At 51.1% G+C, this 15,932-nt stretch overlaps 1 protein-coding gene across 14 annotated transcripts in view; it reads left to right on the top strand.

Moving 5' to 3' along the window:
* The window catches only part of SNX29 (sorting nexin 29), a 586,612-nt gene that overhangs the window by 80,803 nt on the left and 489,877 nt on the right, over positions 1 to 15,932 (top strand). For all 14 annotated transcript variants that reach the window (XM_044935759.2, XM_045164260.1, XM_045164261.1 and 11 more), the window contains 3 exons: positions 6,830 to 6,948; positions 10,246 to 10,321; positions 12,645 to 12,727. In XM_044935759.2, coding sequence (XP_044791694.2) covers positions 6,830 to 6,948; positions 10,246 to 10,321; positions 12,645 to 12,727 — 278 coding nt within the window. The remainder of the gene's footprint in view (positions 1 to 6,829; positions 6,949 to 10,245; positions 10,322 to 12,644; positions 12,728 to 15,932) is intronic.

The following is a 15,932-nucleotide window of genomic DNA, read 5'->3' as shown; positions in this document are numbered from 1 at the left end:
AGCTAGATTCATGTGAAAGGTCTAGGAACCTGGAGGGGCCGGGACTTTAGAGTTTAATAGCGCGGCCAGGTTTGTGGGAGGAAAGGGGCCAGGTCGGGAGAAGCATGTGCTGGGTGGCAGCGGCCTCTGGCAAAGTCAGATGCTCTGATTGTTTTTCATTAATAGATGCGCTGCTGGCCAAATACTGGGTTTACACGTCCATGTGCTGGCATTTAGACCACTTCTTGGATGACTGAGCAAAGATCTTGTGCCTCCTGCCTCAGTATTTAGAAGTGGTTCAGTTCAGTTCAGTTCAGTCGCTCAGTCATGTCCAACTCTTTGCGACCCCATGAATCGCAGCTCGCCAGGCTTCCTTGTCCATCACCAACTCACGAAGCTTGCACAAACTCATGTCCATCGAGTCAGTGATGCCATCCAACCATCTCATCTTCTGTTGACCCCTTCTCCTCCTGCCTTCAATCTTTCCCAGCATCAGGGTCTTTTCCAAGGAGTCAGTTCTTTGCATCAGGTGGCCAAAGTATTGGAGCTTCAGCTTCGCATCAGTCTTTCCAGTGAATATTCAGGACTGATTTCCTTTAGGATTGACTGGGTTGTTATCTTTGCAGTCCGAGGGACTCTGAAGAGTCTTCTCCAACACCACAGTTCAAAAGCATCAGTTCTTCGGTGCTCAGCTTTCTTTATAGTCCAACTCTCACATCCATACATGACCACTGGAAAAACCATAGCTTTGATTAGACAGCCTTTGTCTTATTTTGTTAAAAAGTTAAATCTCCTAAAATGGTCTTTGCTTACACACATATACCTTCATGTTGTATGCAATGAAAAAAATACAGACAGGAACTTTCCTGCTGGTCCAGTGGGTAAAGGCCCCGTGCTCCCAATGCAGTGCTCAGCTTTCTTTATGGTCCAACTCTCACATCCATACATGACTACTGGAAAAACCATAGCTTTGACTAGATGGACCTTTGTCAGCAAAGTAATGTCTCTGTTGTCTAGGTTGGTCATAGCTTTTCTTCCAGGGAGCAAGCGTCTTTTAATTTCATGGCTGCAGTCACCATCTGCAGTGATTTTGGAGCCTGAGAAATAAAGTCTGTCACCGTTTCTGTTGTTTCCCCATCTGTTTGCCATGAAATGATGGGACTGGATGCCATGATCTTCGTTTTCTGAATGTTGAGCTTTAAGCCAACTTTTTCACTCTCTTCTTTCACTTTCGTTAAGAGGCTGTTAAGTTCCTCTTCACTTTCTGCCATAAGGGTGGTGTCATCTGCATATCTGAGGTTATTGATATTTCTCCTGGCAATCTTGATTCCAGCTTGTGCTTCATCCAGCCCAGCCTTTCTCATGATGTACTCTGCATATAAGTTAAATAAGCAGGGTGACAATATACAGCCTTGACGTACTCCTTTTCTGATTTGGATCCAGTCCATTGTTCCATGTCCAGTTCTAACTGTTGATTCTTGACCTGCATACAGATTTCTCAAGAGGCAGGTCAGGTGGTTTGGTATTCCCATCTCTTTCAGGATTTTCCAGTTTATTGTGATCCACACAGTCAAAGGCTTTGGCATAGTCAATAAAGCAGAAAGGTGTTTTTCTGGAACTCTCTTGCTTTTTCAGTGATCCAACATATGTTGGTGATTTGATCTCTGGTTCCTCTGCCTTTTCTAAATCCAGCTTGAACATCTGGAAGTTCTTGGTTCATGTACTGTTGGAGCCTGGCTTGAACAATTTTGAGCATTACTTTGCTAGCGTGTGAGATGAGTGCAGTTGTGGGGTAGTTTGAGCATTCTTTGGCAGTGCCTTTCTTTGGGATTGGAATGAACACTGACCTTTTCCAGTCCTGTGGCCACTGCTGAGTTTTCCAAGTTCTCTGGCATATTGAATGCAGCACTTTGCATCATATTTTAGGATTTGAAGTAGCTCAACTAGAATTCCATCACCTCCACTAGCTTTGTTTGTAGTGATGCTTCCTAAGGCCCACTTGACTTCGCATTCCAGGATGTCTGGCTCTAGGTGAGTGATCACACCATCGTGGTTATCTGGATCATGAAGATCTTTTTTGTACAGTTCTTCTGTGTATCTTGCCACCTCTTCTTAATATCTTCTGCTTTTCTTAGGTCCATACCATTTCTGTCCTTTATTGTGCCCGTCTTTGCATGAAATGTCCCCTTGGTGTCTCTAATTTTCTTGAAGAGATCTCTAGTCTTTCCCATTCTATTGTTTCCTCTCTTTCTTTGCATTGATCACTGAGGAATTTCTTATCTCTCCTTGCTATTCTTTGGAACTCTCCATTCAGATGGGTGTATCTTTCCTTTTCTCCTTTACCTTTAGCTTCTCTTCTTTACTCAGCTGTTTGTAAGGCCTCCTCAGACAACCATTTTGCCTTTTTGCATTTCTTTTTCTTGAGGATGGTCTTGATCACCACCTCCTGTACAATATGATGAACCTCCGTCCTTAGTTCTTAAGGCACTCCATCAGATCTAATCCCTTGAATCTATTTGTCACTTCTACTGTATAATTGTCAGGGATTTGATTTAGGTGGATTTGATTTATAAGTGGTAGCTTTTCTTTTTTTTGACCATGCTGCGTGGCATTTGGGATCCTTGACCAGGGACGGAACCCATACCCTCTGCAGTGGAAGTGCAGTCTTAACCACTGGACTGCCAGGGAAACCCCTGATTATTTTTCTTAAAAAAGAATAATACCTTTATTATAAAAAGGGGTTTTCCTGTCACTTTATATGTGCTCCATGAAACCAACAGAGAAGTGGGGTGAAAACATAATTTGAAAAGAACTACAAGCCTGAAAAAGGTTGCATTTCAATAGCAACTGTGTAAACGCAGAGCGAAAGCAGACCCTGCACTTTGCCATCGTCTTCATCACGTTTGAAAAAGAGAACCAGGTGGAGGGTGGGCCTGCGTGAGCGCCCCGCCAGGATGGCTGGCTCTCTGCCCTCAGTGCTCAGAATCTTCAGACACACAGTAGCATTAACTCGTACAACGATCAGGCCAACCCTCGCTCACATCATCCTGACCGAGCGTCAGCCCTGTCCACAGCCTCTGCGGAGAACAGTGTGACACGTCAGGAGCCTTAGAAATGTTCTGTTGCTGTTGTTCAGTTGCTCAGTTGTGTCCGACTCTCTGCGACCCCATGGACCGCAGCACGCCAGGCTTCTCTGTCCTTCACCATCTCCCGGAGTTTGTGCAAACTCATGTCCACTGAGTCAGTGATGCCATCCAACCATCTCATCCTCTGTCGTCCCCTTCTCCTCCTGCCCTCAGTGCTTAGTCCCCTCGATTTAGTAATTCCGCTGCCGGGAAGCCGTGCTGAGGACAGGTCTGAGGACAAAGGCTGTTGCCTCCAGATGACAGCATGCTGCGTTAGAGAGACAACGCAAGGGACCAAAAGGTGCAGGCGCGGAGGAACCACTCACAGTGAACAGCGGAGTGTTTCATAGTTCAGATTAAATCTTAGTGTTCAGGATCTTAAACATCTTAAATGACATCTGAGAGTGTTCACATAGTGTGAGGATGAACTTATACATTGAATGAAAAAAGGAAATTATAAAAACCTACATTTAGTTGCGTCACAACCTCTTAAAGAGAAGTATGCAAGTCAAGAAAAAGACAGAGGCGATCGTGTCCAGGTCAGTCATGTTTTGGATAACGTGCCTTTGGGTGTGTTATTCTCCCCCTCTTTGGCTTCCCTGGTGGCTCAGACGGTAAAGAATCTGCCTGCAATGGAGGAGACCTAGGTTCCATCCCTGGGTCAAGAAGATCCTCTGGAGAAGGGAATGGCAGCCCACTCCAGTGTTCTTGCCCGAAGGATCTCTTGGACAGAGGAGCCTAGCAGGCTCTCGTCTCGGGTCACAAAGAGTCAGACACGACTAAGCAACTAACACTGCCCTCCTCTTTGTGGCATTTTCTAGGTTTTTTTTTTTTTTTTTTTTAAGTATCTTCTCTAAAGAAAAGCAACACCCATTCTGGTATTGGCACCGTATTCTGAATTGGTCTCTGCCTCAGGAATGACTTTAGTGTAACCCCTTTTTGAGATGGGGATCCTTTGCCCACTTTTATGTGGGTCCAAACCTCAGCTCGTGGGGCCTGACTTCACCTTGTGCTCTGCACGTGTTGTCAGAAAGTGGCAAGATGTATGTCCCCTTAGAAACAGCAGAGTAGGATAGAAACATACATATCACCATGTATAAGCGAGATAGCCAATGGGAATTTGCTGTATGACACAGGGATCCCAACCTGGTGCTCGGTGACAACCTAGAGGGAGGAGATGCGGTGGGAGGTAGGAGGGAGGTTCACGAGGGAGGGAACATATATATTACCTGTGGCCGCTTCATGTTGATGTGTGGCAGAAACCAGCACAACATTGTAAAGCAGTTATCCTCCAATTAAAAATAGATAAATTAAAAAAATTACAGAAGTAAAGATTCAACAACAAAAAGAAACAGCAGGAAATCCCACCCACCTGGAGCCGGTACAGCAGCCAGGAAAGGACTGTGGTTTTGCCGCCGTGTCCTGAGGGGCACCCTGGCTGCCTCTGGGCGTCTGTCTGGGAGTCCCCCTGGTTGCCAGCTGCTGGATCGGAGCCCAAGGCAGGCAGGCAGTTCTTTACAGATTGTAGAGGCAGGGCCACGTGCACCCCAGCACCCAGCTCTGCTGCGGGGCACACAGGTGGGGCGCTTCCTCTCCCATGCCTCACGGAGTGCGTTACCTGCAGGCCTGAGTCACAGAGCTGGCAAAAGTCTGCAGGTCGCTTCTCCCTGTGTGTCTTGCTGAGTGTCACATGTGCAGCCAAAAGCTCCAGAGGACTCAGAGGAGAATGGCTACAGGACAAGCCTTAAAGGAAGAGCTGGCAGGGACTTCCCTGATGGCAGCATGGTTAAGAATCCGCCTGCCAATGCGGGGGACACAGGTTCGATCCCTGGTCCGGGAAGATCCCACATGCCGTGGAGCAGCTAAGCCCTAGAGCTCCCTAGAGCCCATGCTCTGCAGCGAGAAGCCACCACGATGATCAGCCTGGCCCCTCAGTGAGGCACAGCCCCCGCTCACTGCAGCTAGAGAAAACCCACACATAGCAATGAGACCCAGTGTAGCCATAAATAAAGAAATAACATTTTAAAAAAGTTTAAAAAAAGAGCTGGCAAACTAGCCTGTTGGCCAAATCTACCCCCAGGCCAAGAATGGCTGTTACATGTTTTAAAGCTTTGTAAACCATTCAAAAAAAAAAACAAAACCAAAAAATGAAGAAGTATACTGGATGAGATGGTTAGATAGCATCACTGCCTCAGTGAACATGAATTTGAGCAAACTCCAGGGGATGGTGAAGGACAGGGAAGCCTGGCATGGTGCAGTCCAAGGGGTTGCAAAGAATTGGACACGACTTAGCTACTGAACAGCCACAATGGCCAATAGCCTAAAGTATTGGCTGTCTGGTCCTTTTCAAAAAAATTTTGTTAATCCCTGCTCCATATGAAAGAAATATATACATCATATATCGTGTTGGGCAGTGGCCAGGAGACTCATAGTAACTGGATCTGGAAGACCTGGGCTGAATTCTACCAGCCTTGGTCCTGGCCAAGTGATGAACTTGGACCAGTCGCCTGATCTCTCTGAGTTGTTTTTGTCCCCTCCTTTCCCCTCCCCTTCCTCTCCTTTTCCTTCCTCCTCCTCCTCCTCCTCCTCCTCCTCCTCTCTGCCTCCCTCCCTCCATTAAGTATCTGTGACTGTGATCTGCTGTGGTCTTCTTTACATCTGATTTACAACGTGAGTTTATAAACCTTCAAGTCCTGCACAGACGCATCTTGGTGTTTATCACTGTTGGCTCTTGCCCAGAAGTAGATGCTGCAGTGGGCAGATACTTTCTCAAACCCACGTAACCGAACCAGCCTGGCCTTACCAAGGTCGAACAGGCTAGTTTGGCAGTGGTGGGTAAGGTTACACTGTAACAGATCATATGAGCCTGGTTAATATTCGAAATGACCCCCTTTCTTGGAAGTGGCCCAGACACGGTCTGGTCTGGTTCTGTCCTTTTACTCCTGAGGGTTTGAGAACCAGTGAGGCAGAGGGACACTGGCCCAGGCTTATTGGAGAAGCCAGAGCCCTTGGGGCCTCCTCTTGCTTCAGTCCTGGCACGTGCGGCCCCCCACTTCCATCCCTGTTCCCCCCTCCACCTCCCCTCGTGGCCCCAGCGCTTCCCTCCCCACTCACTTCAAACCTCCCTTCTTCATGGAATCCTTCCACCACCTTCCCGACCAGCCCCATGAACCTGAGCTGCCGTTTCTCACTTTTTTGTGGGATCGTATGTTTCATGTCGGGCTTCCCAGGTGGTGCTAGTGGCAAAGAATCCGCCTGCCAGTGCAGGAGATGTAAGAGACGTGGGTTCGATCCCTGGGTCGGGAAGATCCTCCTCGAGAAGGGTATGGCAACGCACTCCAGTATTCTTGCTTGGAGAATCCCATGGACAGAGGAGTCTGGTGGATTACAGTCCATGGGGTCGCAGAGTCAGACATGACTGAAGTGACTTAGCACGCACACACATACTTCATGTCTGCACCCCCAGCAGACTGTAAGCTCCATGAGGGCAGGATGGACCTTGTTGGCTGGCTTGTGTGTGTATGCGTGTGTGCATGCATGCATGTGTGTGTCCACTGCCTGGCAGGTAGGAGGGGCTCAGTACACATGGGCTAAAGAGCGAGCACAGGAGGGCCGGCTCCCGGCTCCCACCCGGGCCTCCTCGTGTTCTCAGCCCCTCCCGGCCTGGGTGGTTCCCTGCGGGGGTCGGGCGGGGCCCTGACCCGCAGCTGTGCTCTCTCCCTCAGGCCGCGGGACATGGGTGCCTGCCTCTCCCAGATGCACGGCTGGGCCCCGCTGCAAGTGCTGCACGGCCACGCCGAGGTGCTCTTCCCGGTCAGCGGCGTGGGCTCCTACGGGCCTGCAGGTGGGTGTCCCCGGTTCCTCCCTGCCTCCCGCACGGGCTGTGGCCGGAGCAGAGGCAGGAGAGGCCGGATCAGTTGTCACGTCTGTGGGCAGGGGTGGGGGGAAGGGAGGCAGGGAGGCCGGGGCTCAGGGCAGGCGGCCCCTCTCAGCAGGGGAGCCCCAGTGGCTTTGGCTTGTCTCCTCGCTGAACCAGGGTATTTTGCGGTGCTCTCGCCTGAGCGGGTGTTGGCATGTTACCTGGGAGCCCCCAGGCCTGCTTCCTTTCTTATCAGCGATCTGTTGAACTTGGTGGTGTACAGGCAGATTACAAATGGTGACCATTATTTTTGCCTCTCAGGAGGAGGGAGGTCAGAAGCCATAGCTCTAAAGACCCTCGTACCCTTGGCAGCTGAGGGCATGGGGGTCAGGGACTAAGCTTGCTGAAAAGTGGGCAAGCCTTTCTGGCCCGTTCCTTGTGACTGAGGGGACACGCGTGTGGTTTGTTATTATTTTGTTCGGCTAGAGCAGGTCGGGGTGGGAGGTGTCGGGGTGTGGGTGGGAGTCGTGGCTGAGCCCAGCGCTCCTGGCCAGGTGGGTGTGCGTGGTGCCCGGCACAGAAGAGCACTGGGTCGTTCCGGTGCCCCCGCAGCCCCACCGTGTCGGCGAGGCCTCCCCGCACCTGCAGCGTGGGTGCCCCTCTCACCCTTGTGGGCCCAGGTTTAGGAAGCTGTGGACGGTTGGGAACAGGGGCCCACCGGGTGCTCAGGAAGCTGTCGACATTCTAAGCCGGATGACAGACGGTTGTCATGGCTCTGTGTGAGGAACAGAAACTCCCTCAGACTAGCTCAGGGAGGGCGGGCCTGTTCCCGGGTGCAGTCGGGGCTGGGGGGCGTGGTGGTCACCTCGAAGGTGCTGAGGGTGGGGCAGGTGGCCGCCCGCGAGGCGGTGTTGCTGGTGTGAGTGACCACCGTCCGCCAGGCTGGTCTCCTCTCCGGGGAAGTGCAGATGGCGGTGATGAACACACGATGCTTGTCTGGGTTAGCTCAGTCCCTCCTGACCGTAGCCCTCGAGGAAGGGGAGTCACTGTTCAGACGTGGGGCGAAGCTCCCCCGAGGGAGTCTGAGAGGAGAGGCCGGGCACACAGGAGGGCCCGGGCAGGCTCCCTGCTGGCTTCATACCAGTGGGGTGGCGGGGGGCGTCTTTGGGCCTGGCCTGGCCTGCAGTCCTCCTGGTCCTGTGCCCCACTTCCTGGTGGGGTCTGCCCCCTCTCCTCCCCTCGCTGGTCGGTCCGTGTTTCTTCAGCCTTCTCCTCCTCCCATCTGCTCTGTACCTGGCTGAGGTGTCAACAGAGCACCTTCGGTACCAACCAGAGCTTCTGTCTGGGTCTCGGTGAAGCCCAGGGCGGGTCGATCTGGGAGCCCCTGCCCTCCTTCCGCTCAGGTGACCAGCCTGGGTCCGAGCCCCACCAGGCTGGGGATATGGTCACCTCGCCCTTGCCCGCGCAGGGGCAGTGCAGATTCGGGCAGAGTGTCTGAGAAGTGGGGGTGGCTGACAGGAAGTAGGTGGTCCTCACGTGCGTCTAGGACCCCTGGAGGGTTTCCAGGGCTCGTTCACAGCATCTGAGTTGGGGTCCACACCCCTTATTCTACTCCCCACCGATGGGCCTTTTGGCCGGGTCGTGAACTGTCGCTGGGCTGGCATGTCAGGCTGCCCCCAGGGCTTGGCTGTGTGCTCTTCACGTTGGGGTTCAGTCACAGAACCCGGCATTCTGGCCGGCCTCCGGGATCCTCGCCAGGAGGCGTCCTCCGACCTGGCAGGTTTCTCTCGATCCCTCCTCAGGCTGTCAGCCTCCCAGGCCCAGAGGCTCCATCTTGTCCCTGGTGAGTGGACCCTGAGGTCCAGCTGGTCTAGACCGTCCTCACCAGGGATGCAGGGTGTGAGCCCGTCTGCCAGCTTTTTGATTTACAGTAACGAAGCTGCCAGGAGTCTTGGAAGCTTGTGACAGCCTGAGGGGCACACCCGCTGTTGGTGGGAGCATTGCACGGGAAGGCGTGTTATCCTCAGGCTGCTCACAGATGCTAGAACCAGAGCTGGAGGAGCTGTGGCCTGGTGGGCATGCCATTCAGATCCCGGCTATGTAGTGCAGGGAACTCAGTGCTCTGTGGTGACCCAGAGGGGAAAGAAATCCAAAAAAGAGGGAATATATATATATATATATATATCTCAGATTCACTGTGCTGTGTAGTAGAAACCAACACAGCATTGTAAAGCAACTATACTTTAATATAAATTAAGAGAAATAAGAGGCAGGAGTGAGTGGAGTAGCTTCGTGCAGACAGCGGGTGGAAGGGAAAGCGAGAGAATGCTTTTCCTCTTAGGATTCCCTTTTTCAACCCCTTAAGAGCGGGGAATTTTGAGCAGGTGAAAACGGAGGAGGTCACAGGACAGATGGCTTAGGGAGCGAGACGAGCTCCCTTCCGTCCCCTGTCCCGACCCAGGCCTGGTTGGGGGCCTGGACACGCCAGGACTTTGTCTAGTGCACAGGTGTTCTCCTGAGCGACATTGGCCTTGATGTCCCCCAGGGGCACGGATTTTGCACTTTTTCCTGGAAAGAGACATGAGCAGCAGCCAGTACATCTATGAAGGTCCGTGCTGCCTCGTGCCTGTTGTTTATCGAAATGACTTACGGCCTCTCGTCTTCCAAATGCCTTTCCCGCTTGGTGCAGGGCTCTTGAGAGAGTGGCAGTCACGTGGCTGTGACAGGTGGACGCTGCTGCCCCTGCGTGGCCATCTCCAGACATTGCAGGCGGGAGCCCTTTTGTCTAACAGCTGATTTATTATTCTCTGGTTCTGAGGTTGTCTTTGGATATGGACTTCATGCATAATTCCAGGTGGCTCAAGATCAGAAAGGTTAATAAATAAAGTCATAGGGAATGTAGTCAGTACTGTTGTAGTAACTGTGGGTGACAGGTAGTTGCTGGATTTATTGCGGTGATCAATATGTAATGTAATCAGTTTCCAATATAAGTGCTGAGTTGCCATGCTGTACACCTGCAACTGATAAGAGTATTGTGTGGGAGCCATGCTTCAGTAAAGGGAAAAAAAGCCGAAGTGGGAGAACAGGGCCTCCAGCCAGTGACTGATGCCAAGTCTTAGATGACGGCCGAAAAAAATGAAACGGGCGGCAGACGGAAGTCCACTGTGCAGGTGGGGAAGGCCTTGCATGTCAGCGGAGTTAGCAGGCGAGCCAGTGTCTGTCTCATGGGGCAGCTGAGGGTGAGAGCAGAACCCTGACCGTCTCTGTGGCTGCTATCTGCAGATGCCCCCCTCGGGAGCCTGGAGAACGGGACGGGACCCGAGGACCACATCCTCCCGGAGCCGGGACCCCGGTACAGGTGAGCGCGCAGCCCCCGCCCCTGGCTGGCTCTGGGGCCGGGCTGCCCTCTTCACAGCTCCACCTCTCTTCTTTTGGAAAGTCCCCCTGCTTGACGGACAGGGCCTCGCTTCACAGGGATTCAGTTCAGCTTTGGTCTGATGTCCAAGGGCACCAAGTGGCCAAGGGTCTCAGGCCCAAGACCTGGTGTCGGTCACAGTTCCTTTGCTGCCGGCTTTACTTTTCCTTCATGGGGGGCCACGGCTAGGTACTTCCACGGTCATAATGTGCTTGATTTAATATTTGGCAATAAACCATTGGACAACTTTAGTGTTACACTTTACAGTTTTAGTATTATGTAATATTTAAACCTGGGGAAGGAAATGGCACCCACTGTAGTAGTCTTGCCAGGAAAATCCCATAGAGGAGCCTGGCGGGCTGCAGTCCATGGGATTGCAAGAGTCAGACACAGCTGAGCGCGCACACACACACACACGTAATATTGGAACCACTTTGGTATCAGGTATTTGTGAAGTGCCTAGGGCTTCCCAGGTGGCTCAGTGATAGAGAATCCGCCTGTAGTGCAGGAGATGAGGGTTCGATCCCTGGGTCAGGAAAATGCCCTGGAGAAGGAAATGGCAATCCACTCCAGTATCCTTGCCTGGAGAATCGCTTGGACAGAGGAGCCTGCCTGGCAGAGTCAGATATGACTGAAGCACACACGCACCACGTCAGGTTGGTTTTTTTTTTTTTTTCATCAAGGGAAAGCTGAGCTGTTCAGAGTCACTGGACGTTAGGTAGCAGAGCTGACATGGACACTGAGGAGCCCCTGCTGCCGCTGTGATCCTCGCTGCCCTTACAGCTCTCTCCTTCCTCCTTGGCTTTAATTTGGTGTCCCTGAGATACAGCGTCTGCATTTTCAGCCTCGGCCCCCGGGTGCGGGCGCTGTTCCCCTCCGCCCGTGCTTGGTGCTCCAGTCTCGCCCTGCTTTCGGAGAGGCACTGCCTGTAGGAGGCTTGTACACGATAGTGCGGTGCCCAGAGGGGTTGGTCTCACCCGCAGAAAGCATCGGTCCTCCCAGTGAATATTCACGATTGACTTCCCTTAGGCTTGACTGGGTTCATCCCCTTGCTGTCCAGGGGTCTCCCAAGAGTCTTCTCCAACACTGCAGTTTGAAGGCATCAGTTCTTTGGCGCTCAGCCTTCTTTATGGTCCAACTCTCACATCTATACATGACTACTGGAAAAACCATAGCTTTGACTGTGTGGGCCACTGGGTATTCCCCTAGCTGTTTTCATGATGTGTAGGATTATTTTTCCACGTTGCAAATTCTTTGTAACTACACAATCAGCGCTCATTATTTCTGGTGGTCGTGTTCTCTCAAGACGGAGCCATTGCTCCTAGGTCCCTAGGAGTGTGTCTGGTCATAACATTTTGGTCAGTGGATCAGTAAGGACCTTTGTTTTCTGTCTGCTCCTGTTTAAAGACATCTCATCTAACATCCGCTGTTGATTCACTGAGAGGGAACTCATGACCAACAGCAGTGTCATTGTGTGTGTGTGTGTGTGTGTGCTGAGTTGCTTCAGTCATGTCTGACTCTCTTGTGAGCCCATGGACTGTAGCCTACCCGGCTCCTCTGTGCATGGGATTCTCCGGGCAAGAATACTGGAGTGGGTTGCCGTGCCTTCCTCCAGGGGATTTTCCCATACCAGGGATCCAGCCCGCACCTCTTGCATCTCCTGCATTGGCAGGCGGGTTCTTTAGCACACTGTACCATCAGGCTGAATAGAGGCTGCCTCACACAGGCTTCCTCCAAGAGGCACCGCAGCGCCCTGTGTTTAGGAGCAACAGACAGCACTTCGAGCTTCCTAGGAGGTGCCAGTGTAAAGAACTTGCCTGCAATGCAGGAGATGTAAGAGACTTTTTGGTTCAACCCCTGGGTCGGGAAGATCCCCTGGAGGAGGAAATGGCAACCCACTCCAGTATTCTTGCCTGGAGAATCCCATGGACAGAGGAGCCTGCCTGGCTACAGTCCGTGGGGACATGTAGAGTCGGACGTGACTGAAGCGACTGAGCGCACACACACGCATATACATGTTCACGGATGACCATGTCAGCCCCGAGAGTGTGGAGTTTTGGGGTTACGGGTAAACTTCAGGGAGTAGGCGAATTTCCAGATATGGAATACACACATAGAGAGGATGGACTGTGACCGCAAAGGGTGCCTTCCCTTCCCTGGAGTCGGGAAACCTGAATGAGCTCAGTGCCGGCTGCGTGTGTTTTGAATGTCGAGGTGGCATATTTTAAGTGGCTGACTCTTAACTTCCCTCTGCTTGCCTTTCCAGTGTGGAAGCCAGCCCTCCAGGCCAGGAGAGTCCTCTGAGCAGCCTGTTACCTTCTGCCTCGGTGCCGGAGTCCATGACAGTCAGTAAGTACTTCCTGGGCAGCGTCTGCCATCCCTGGGCTACCCTGGGGCCTGCATGTCCTGGAGGCAGTGCCTTCGCGCTGGCTCCCGCGTGACTGCGACTGGACAGAGTCTGGGAGGGAGTCAGGTGTGTGGGTGCCTGGTTGTGGACTTGAAGTGTGGTGTGTGGTTGTAAGCTTCCTGGGTTCATGCATCGTTTTGTTAAAGCAGGAGCCCCCAGCCTTTATGGCCCTAGGTACCAGTTTCATGGAAGACAACTTTTCCATTTACCCAGGGGGCAGGGATGGTTTCTGGATGATTCAGGCGCTTTACCTTTATTATGCCACCCCCGATGTGAGGGGAGGCGGAGCTCAGGCAGTTACACGCGTGATGGGGAGCGGCTGTGAATGCAGATGAAGGTTCGCTCGCTCACTGCCTTTCCCTTCTTGCTGTGTGGCTCGGTTCCCAGCAGGTCTTGAACTGGTACCAGCTTGGGGGTTGAGGACTCCTGCCCTAAAGGACACGGAGGTGGAGCAGCAGGGAGGCCGAGGGAAACTTCCGTCCTTCATGGTTTCGGGGTTTGCTTCCTGCAAGGCCGTCAGCTACAGAGGAGGTTTCTAGTTGGGTTTCCTTTGTATCCCTGGAGGAATCACTTTTGTACGTAAGGGAGAGTGTGTCTCTCAAAGATGAGTGAAGGTTGCTAATGATCAGGTGCAACCTGTTGACAACCTCACCACTCAGAAAATGTACAGCAATTAAGTTAGGTTTCAGTTCAGTTCAGTCGCTCAGTCGTGTCTGACTCTTTGCAACCCCAGGGACTGTAGCATGCCAGGCCTCCCTGTCTATCACCAAATCCCGGAGCTTGCTTAAACTCATGTCCATTGAGTCGGTGATACCATCCAACCATCTCATCCTCTGTCGTCCCCTTCTCCTCCTGCCTTTAATCTTTCTCAGCATCTTTCTCAGGGTCTTTTCCAATGAGTCAGTTCTTCGCATCAGATGGCCAAAATATTGGAGTTTCAGCTTTAGCATCAGTCCTTCCAATGAATATTCAGGACTGTTTCCTTTAGGATGGACTGGTTGGATCCCCTTGCAGTCCAAATGACTCTCAAGAGTTTTCTCCAACACCACAGTTCAAAAGTATCAATTCTTCGGTGCTCAGCTTTCTTTATGGTCCAACCCTCACATCCATACATGACCACTGGAAAAACCATAGCTTTGACTAGAATGACCTTTGTTGGCAAAGTAATGTCTCTGCTTTTTAATATGCTGCCTAGGTTGGTCATAGCTTTTCTTCCAGGGAGCAAGCGTCTTTTAATTTTGTGGCTGCAGTCACCATCTGCAGTGATTTTGGAGCCCAAGACAATAAAGTCTGTCACCTTTTCCATTGTTTCCCCATCTATTTGCCAATGAAGTGATGGGACTGGATGCCAAGATCTTTGTTTTTTGAATGTTGAGTGTTAAGCCAGCTTTTTCACTCTCCTCTTTTACTTTCATCAAGAGGCTCTTGATGAAAGGTTAGGTTTGAGTGGCTTTATATAATAATATACCAACCAGCTATGGCTTAATATGATAGAAATCACCTTTCTGCCCAGAGGTAGGCAGGCTGGGCCAGTGTGTGGCTCCATGGTTACTAGAGAGTAGGGCTTCTTCTGTCTTGCCTCGTTATACAAAATGGCTGTTTCAGGTCCAGCCGTCTCATTCTCATCCCAGGTATCAGCAATGAGGAAGGGGCAAAGGAGAAACTTCTGCCATTTCCTTAGGTAGGATTCAGGGATCTGAACTTGGAAAAAAAGTTACGACTTTTTCCTCTAGCCTCTGACTGAAATTTAGTATTCAGTATTGCCTTCACTTTTTATTATTATTTTTTAACTAATTAACTTTGTTTCTGGCTGTGCTGGGTCTTCTTGCTGCATGGGGGCTTTCTCTCCTTGTGATGTGCAGGCTTCTTGTTGCAGTGGCCTCTCTTGTTGTGGTGCACAGGCTCACTTACCCTGTGGCAGGTGGACTCTTCCTGGACCAGGGGTCGAACCCGTGCACCCTGCATTGGCAGGAGGATTCTTAACCACTGGACCACCAGGGAAATCCTGCATTTATCTTTTTTAGTTGCAGTATTGTTTACAATGTTATTAGTTCCGGGTGTGCAGCACCGTGACTCAGCGTGTTTGTGGGCTGTGTTGGGGATGCAGTCACTGTGACGCTGGCTGGGTCTCTGTGCACAGTGTTCCCCTGCGGTTTATTTTGCCCATCGTCACGTGTGCCTCTTACTTTCCCTCCATTTTGCCCCTTCCCATTCTCTCTCCCTACTGGTAACCACTAGTTGTCCTCTGTATCCATGAATCTGTTTTTCATTTGCTATGTTCATCTGTTAGTTTTATTTTAAGATCTCACATTCAAGTGATAGACAGTATTTGTCCTTTACTGTACTAAGCGTGGTACCTTCTGAGTCCATCTGTGTTGCTTCTAACGGCAAAATTTCATTCTTTTTCATGGCTGAATAATATTCCTGTGTGTGTGTGTGTGTGCGCGTGTGTGTGTGTATCTTCTTTGTCCACTCATCTGTTGATGGTTGCTTAGATTGCATTTTCTTTAATGATGAAAGTGGCAGTGAATCATAGAAACCTTAGGCGACTCAGCCAAGCGAGCAATGGAAGTCACTGGCTCCTGTAACAGTGATATGAAAAAGATCTCATGATGTCACTGCTGCTTGAAAATAGTTTTTTAATGAGAAAATGTAAAATCCTGTGTGCGAGTTTGTCACTTGTCTTTTTTTACATTTTGGTAATTCTGCTTTAGTGTAATCAGTTTCCTTTGTAATCTTGAGTGTTTTATGTTATGTATTTTAAAACATTTTTCTGAGAAGAGACCCATGGGCTTCATCACCAGACAATGCAGTAGATCTCTGGCACAAAGATGAACCTTTCCCCTCCCCCAAGCAGTGAGGACCCTTCCTAGAAGGTGCACACAGGTTCCCACTTGTGTGGCTGACATCCGTCCCAAGGCCTCCCTGGCTACTCAGGAGACAACGTGTCCATCTTGTTTTCTCCCAAAAATAACCCCATGGCTAAGGAAGGAAGAGGGTTTCCCTGGTAGCTTAGCTGGTAAAGAATCCGCCTGCAATGCGGAAGACCCCGGTTTGATCCCCTGGGTTGGAAACATCCCCTGGAAAAGGGAAAGGCTACCAACTCCAGTGTTTTTGCAAGTCCATGGACTGTATAGTCCATGGAGT

Source organism: Bubalus bubalis, chromosome 24, assembly GCF_019923935.1.
Source record: "Bubalus bubalis isolate 160015118507 breed Murrah chromosome 24, NDDB_SH_1, whole genome shotgun sequence".
Taxonomy (NCBI): Eukaryota; Metazoa; Chordata; class Mammalia; order Artiodactyla; family Bovidae; genus Bubalus; species Bubalus bubalis.
This window is presented reverse-complemented; position numbering and strand designations above follow the sequence as displayed.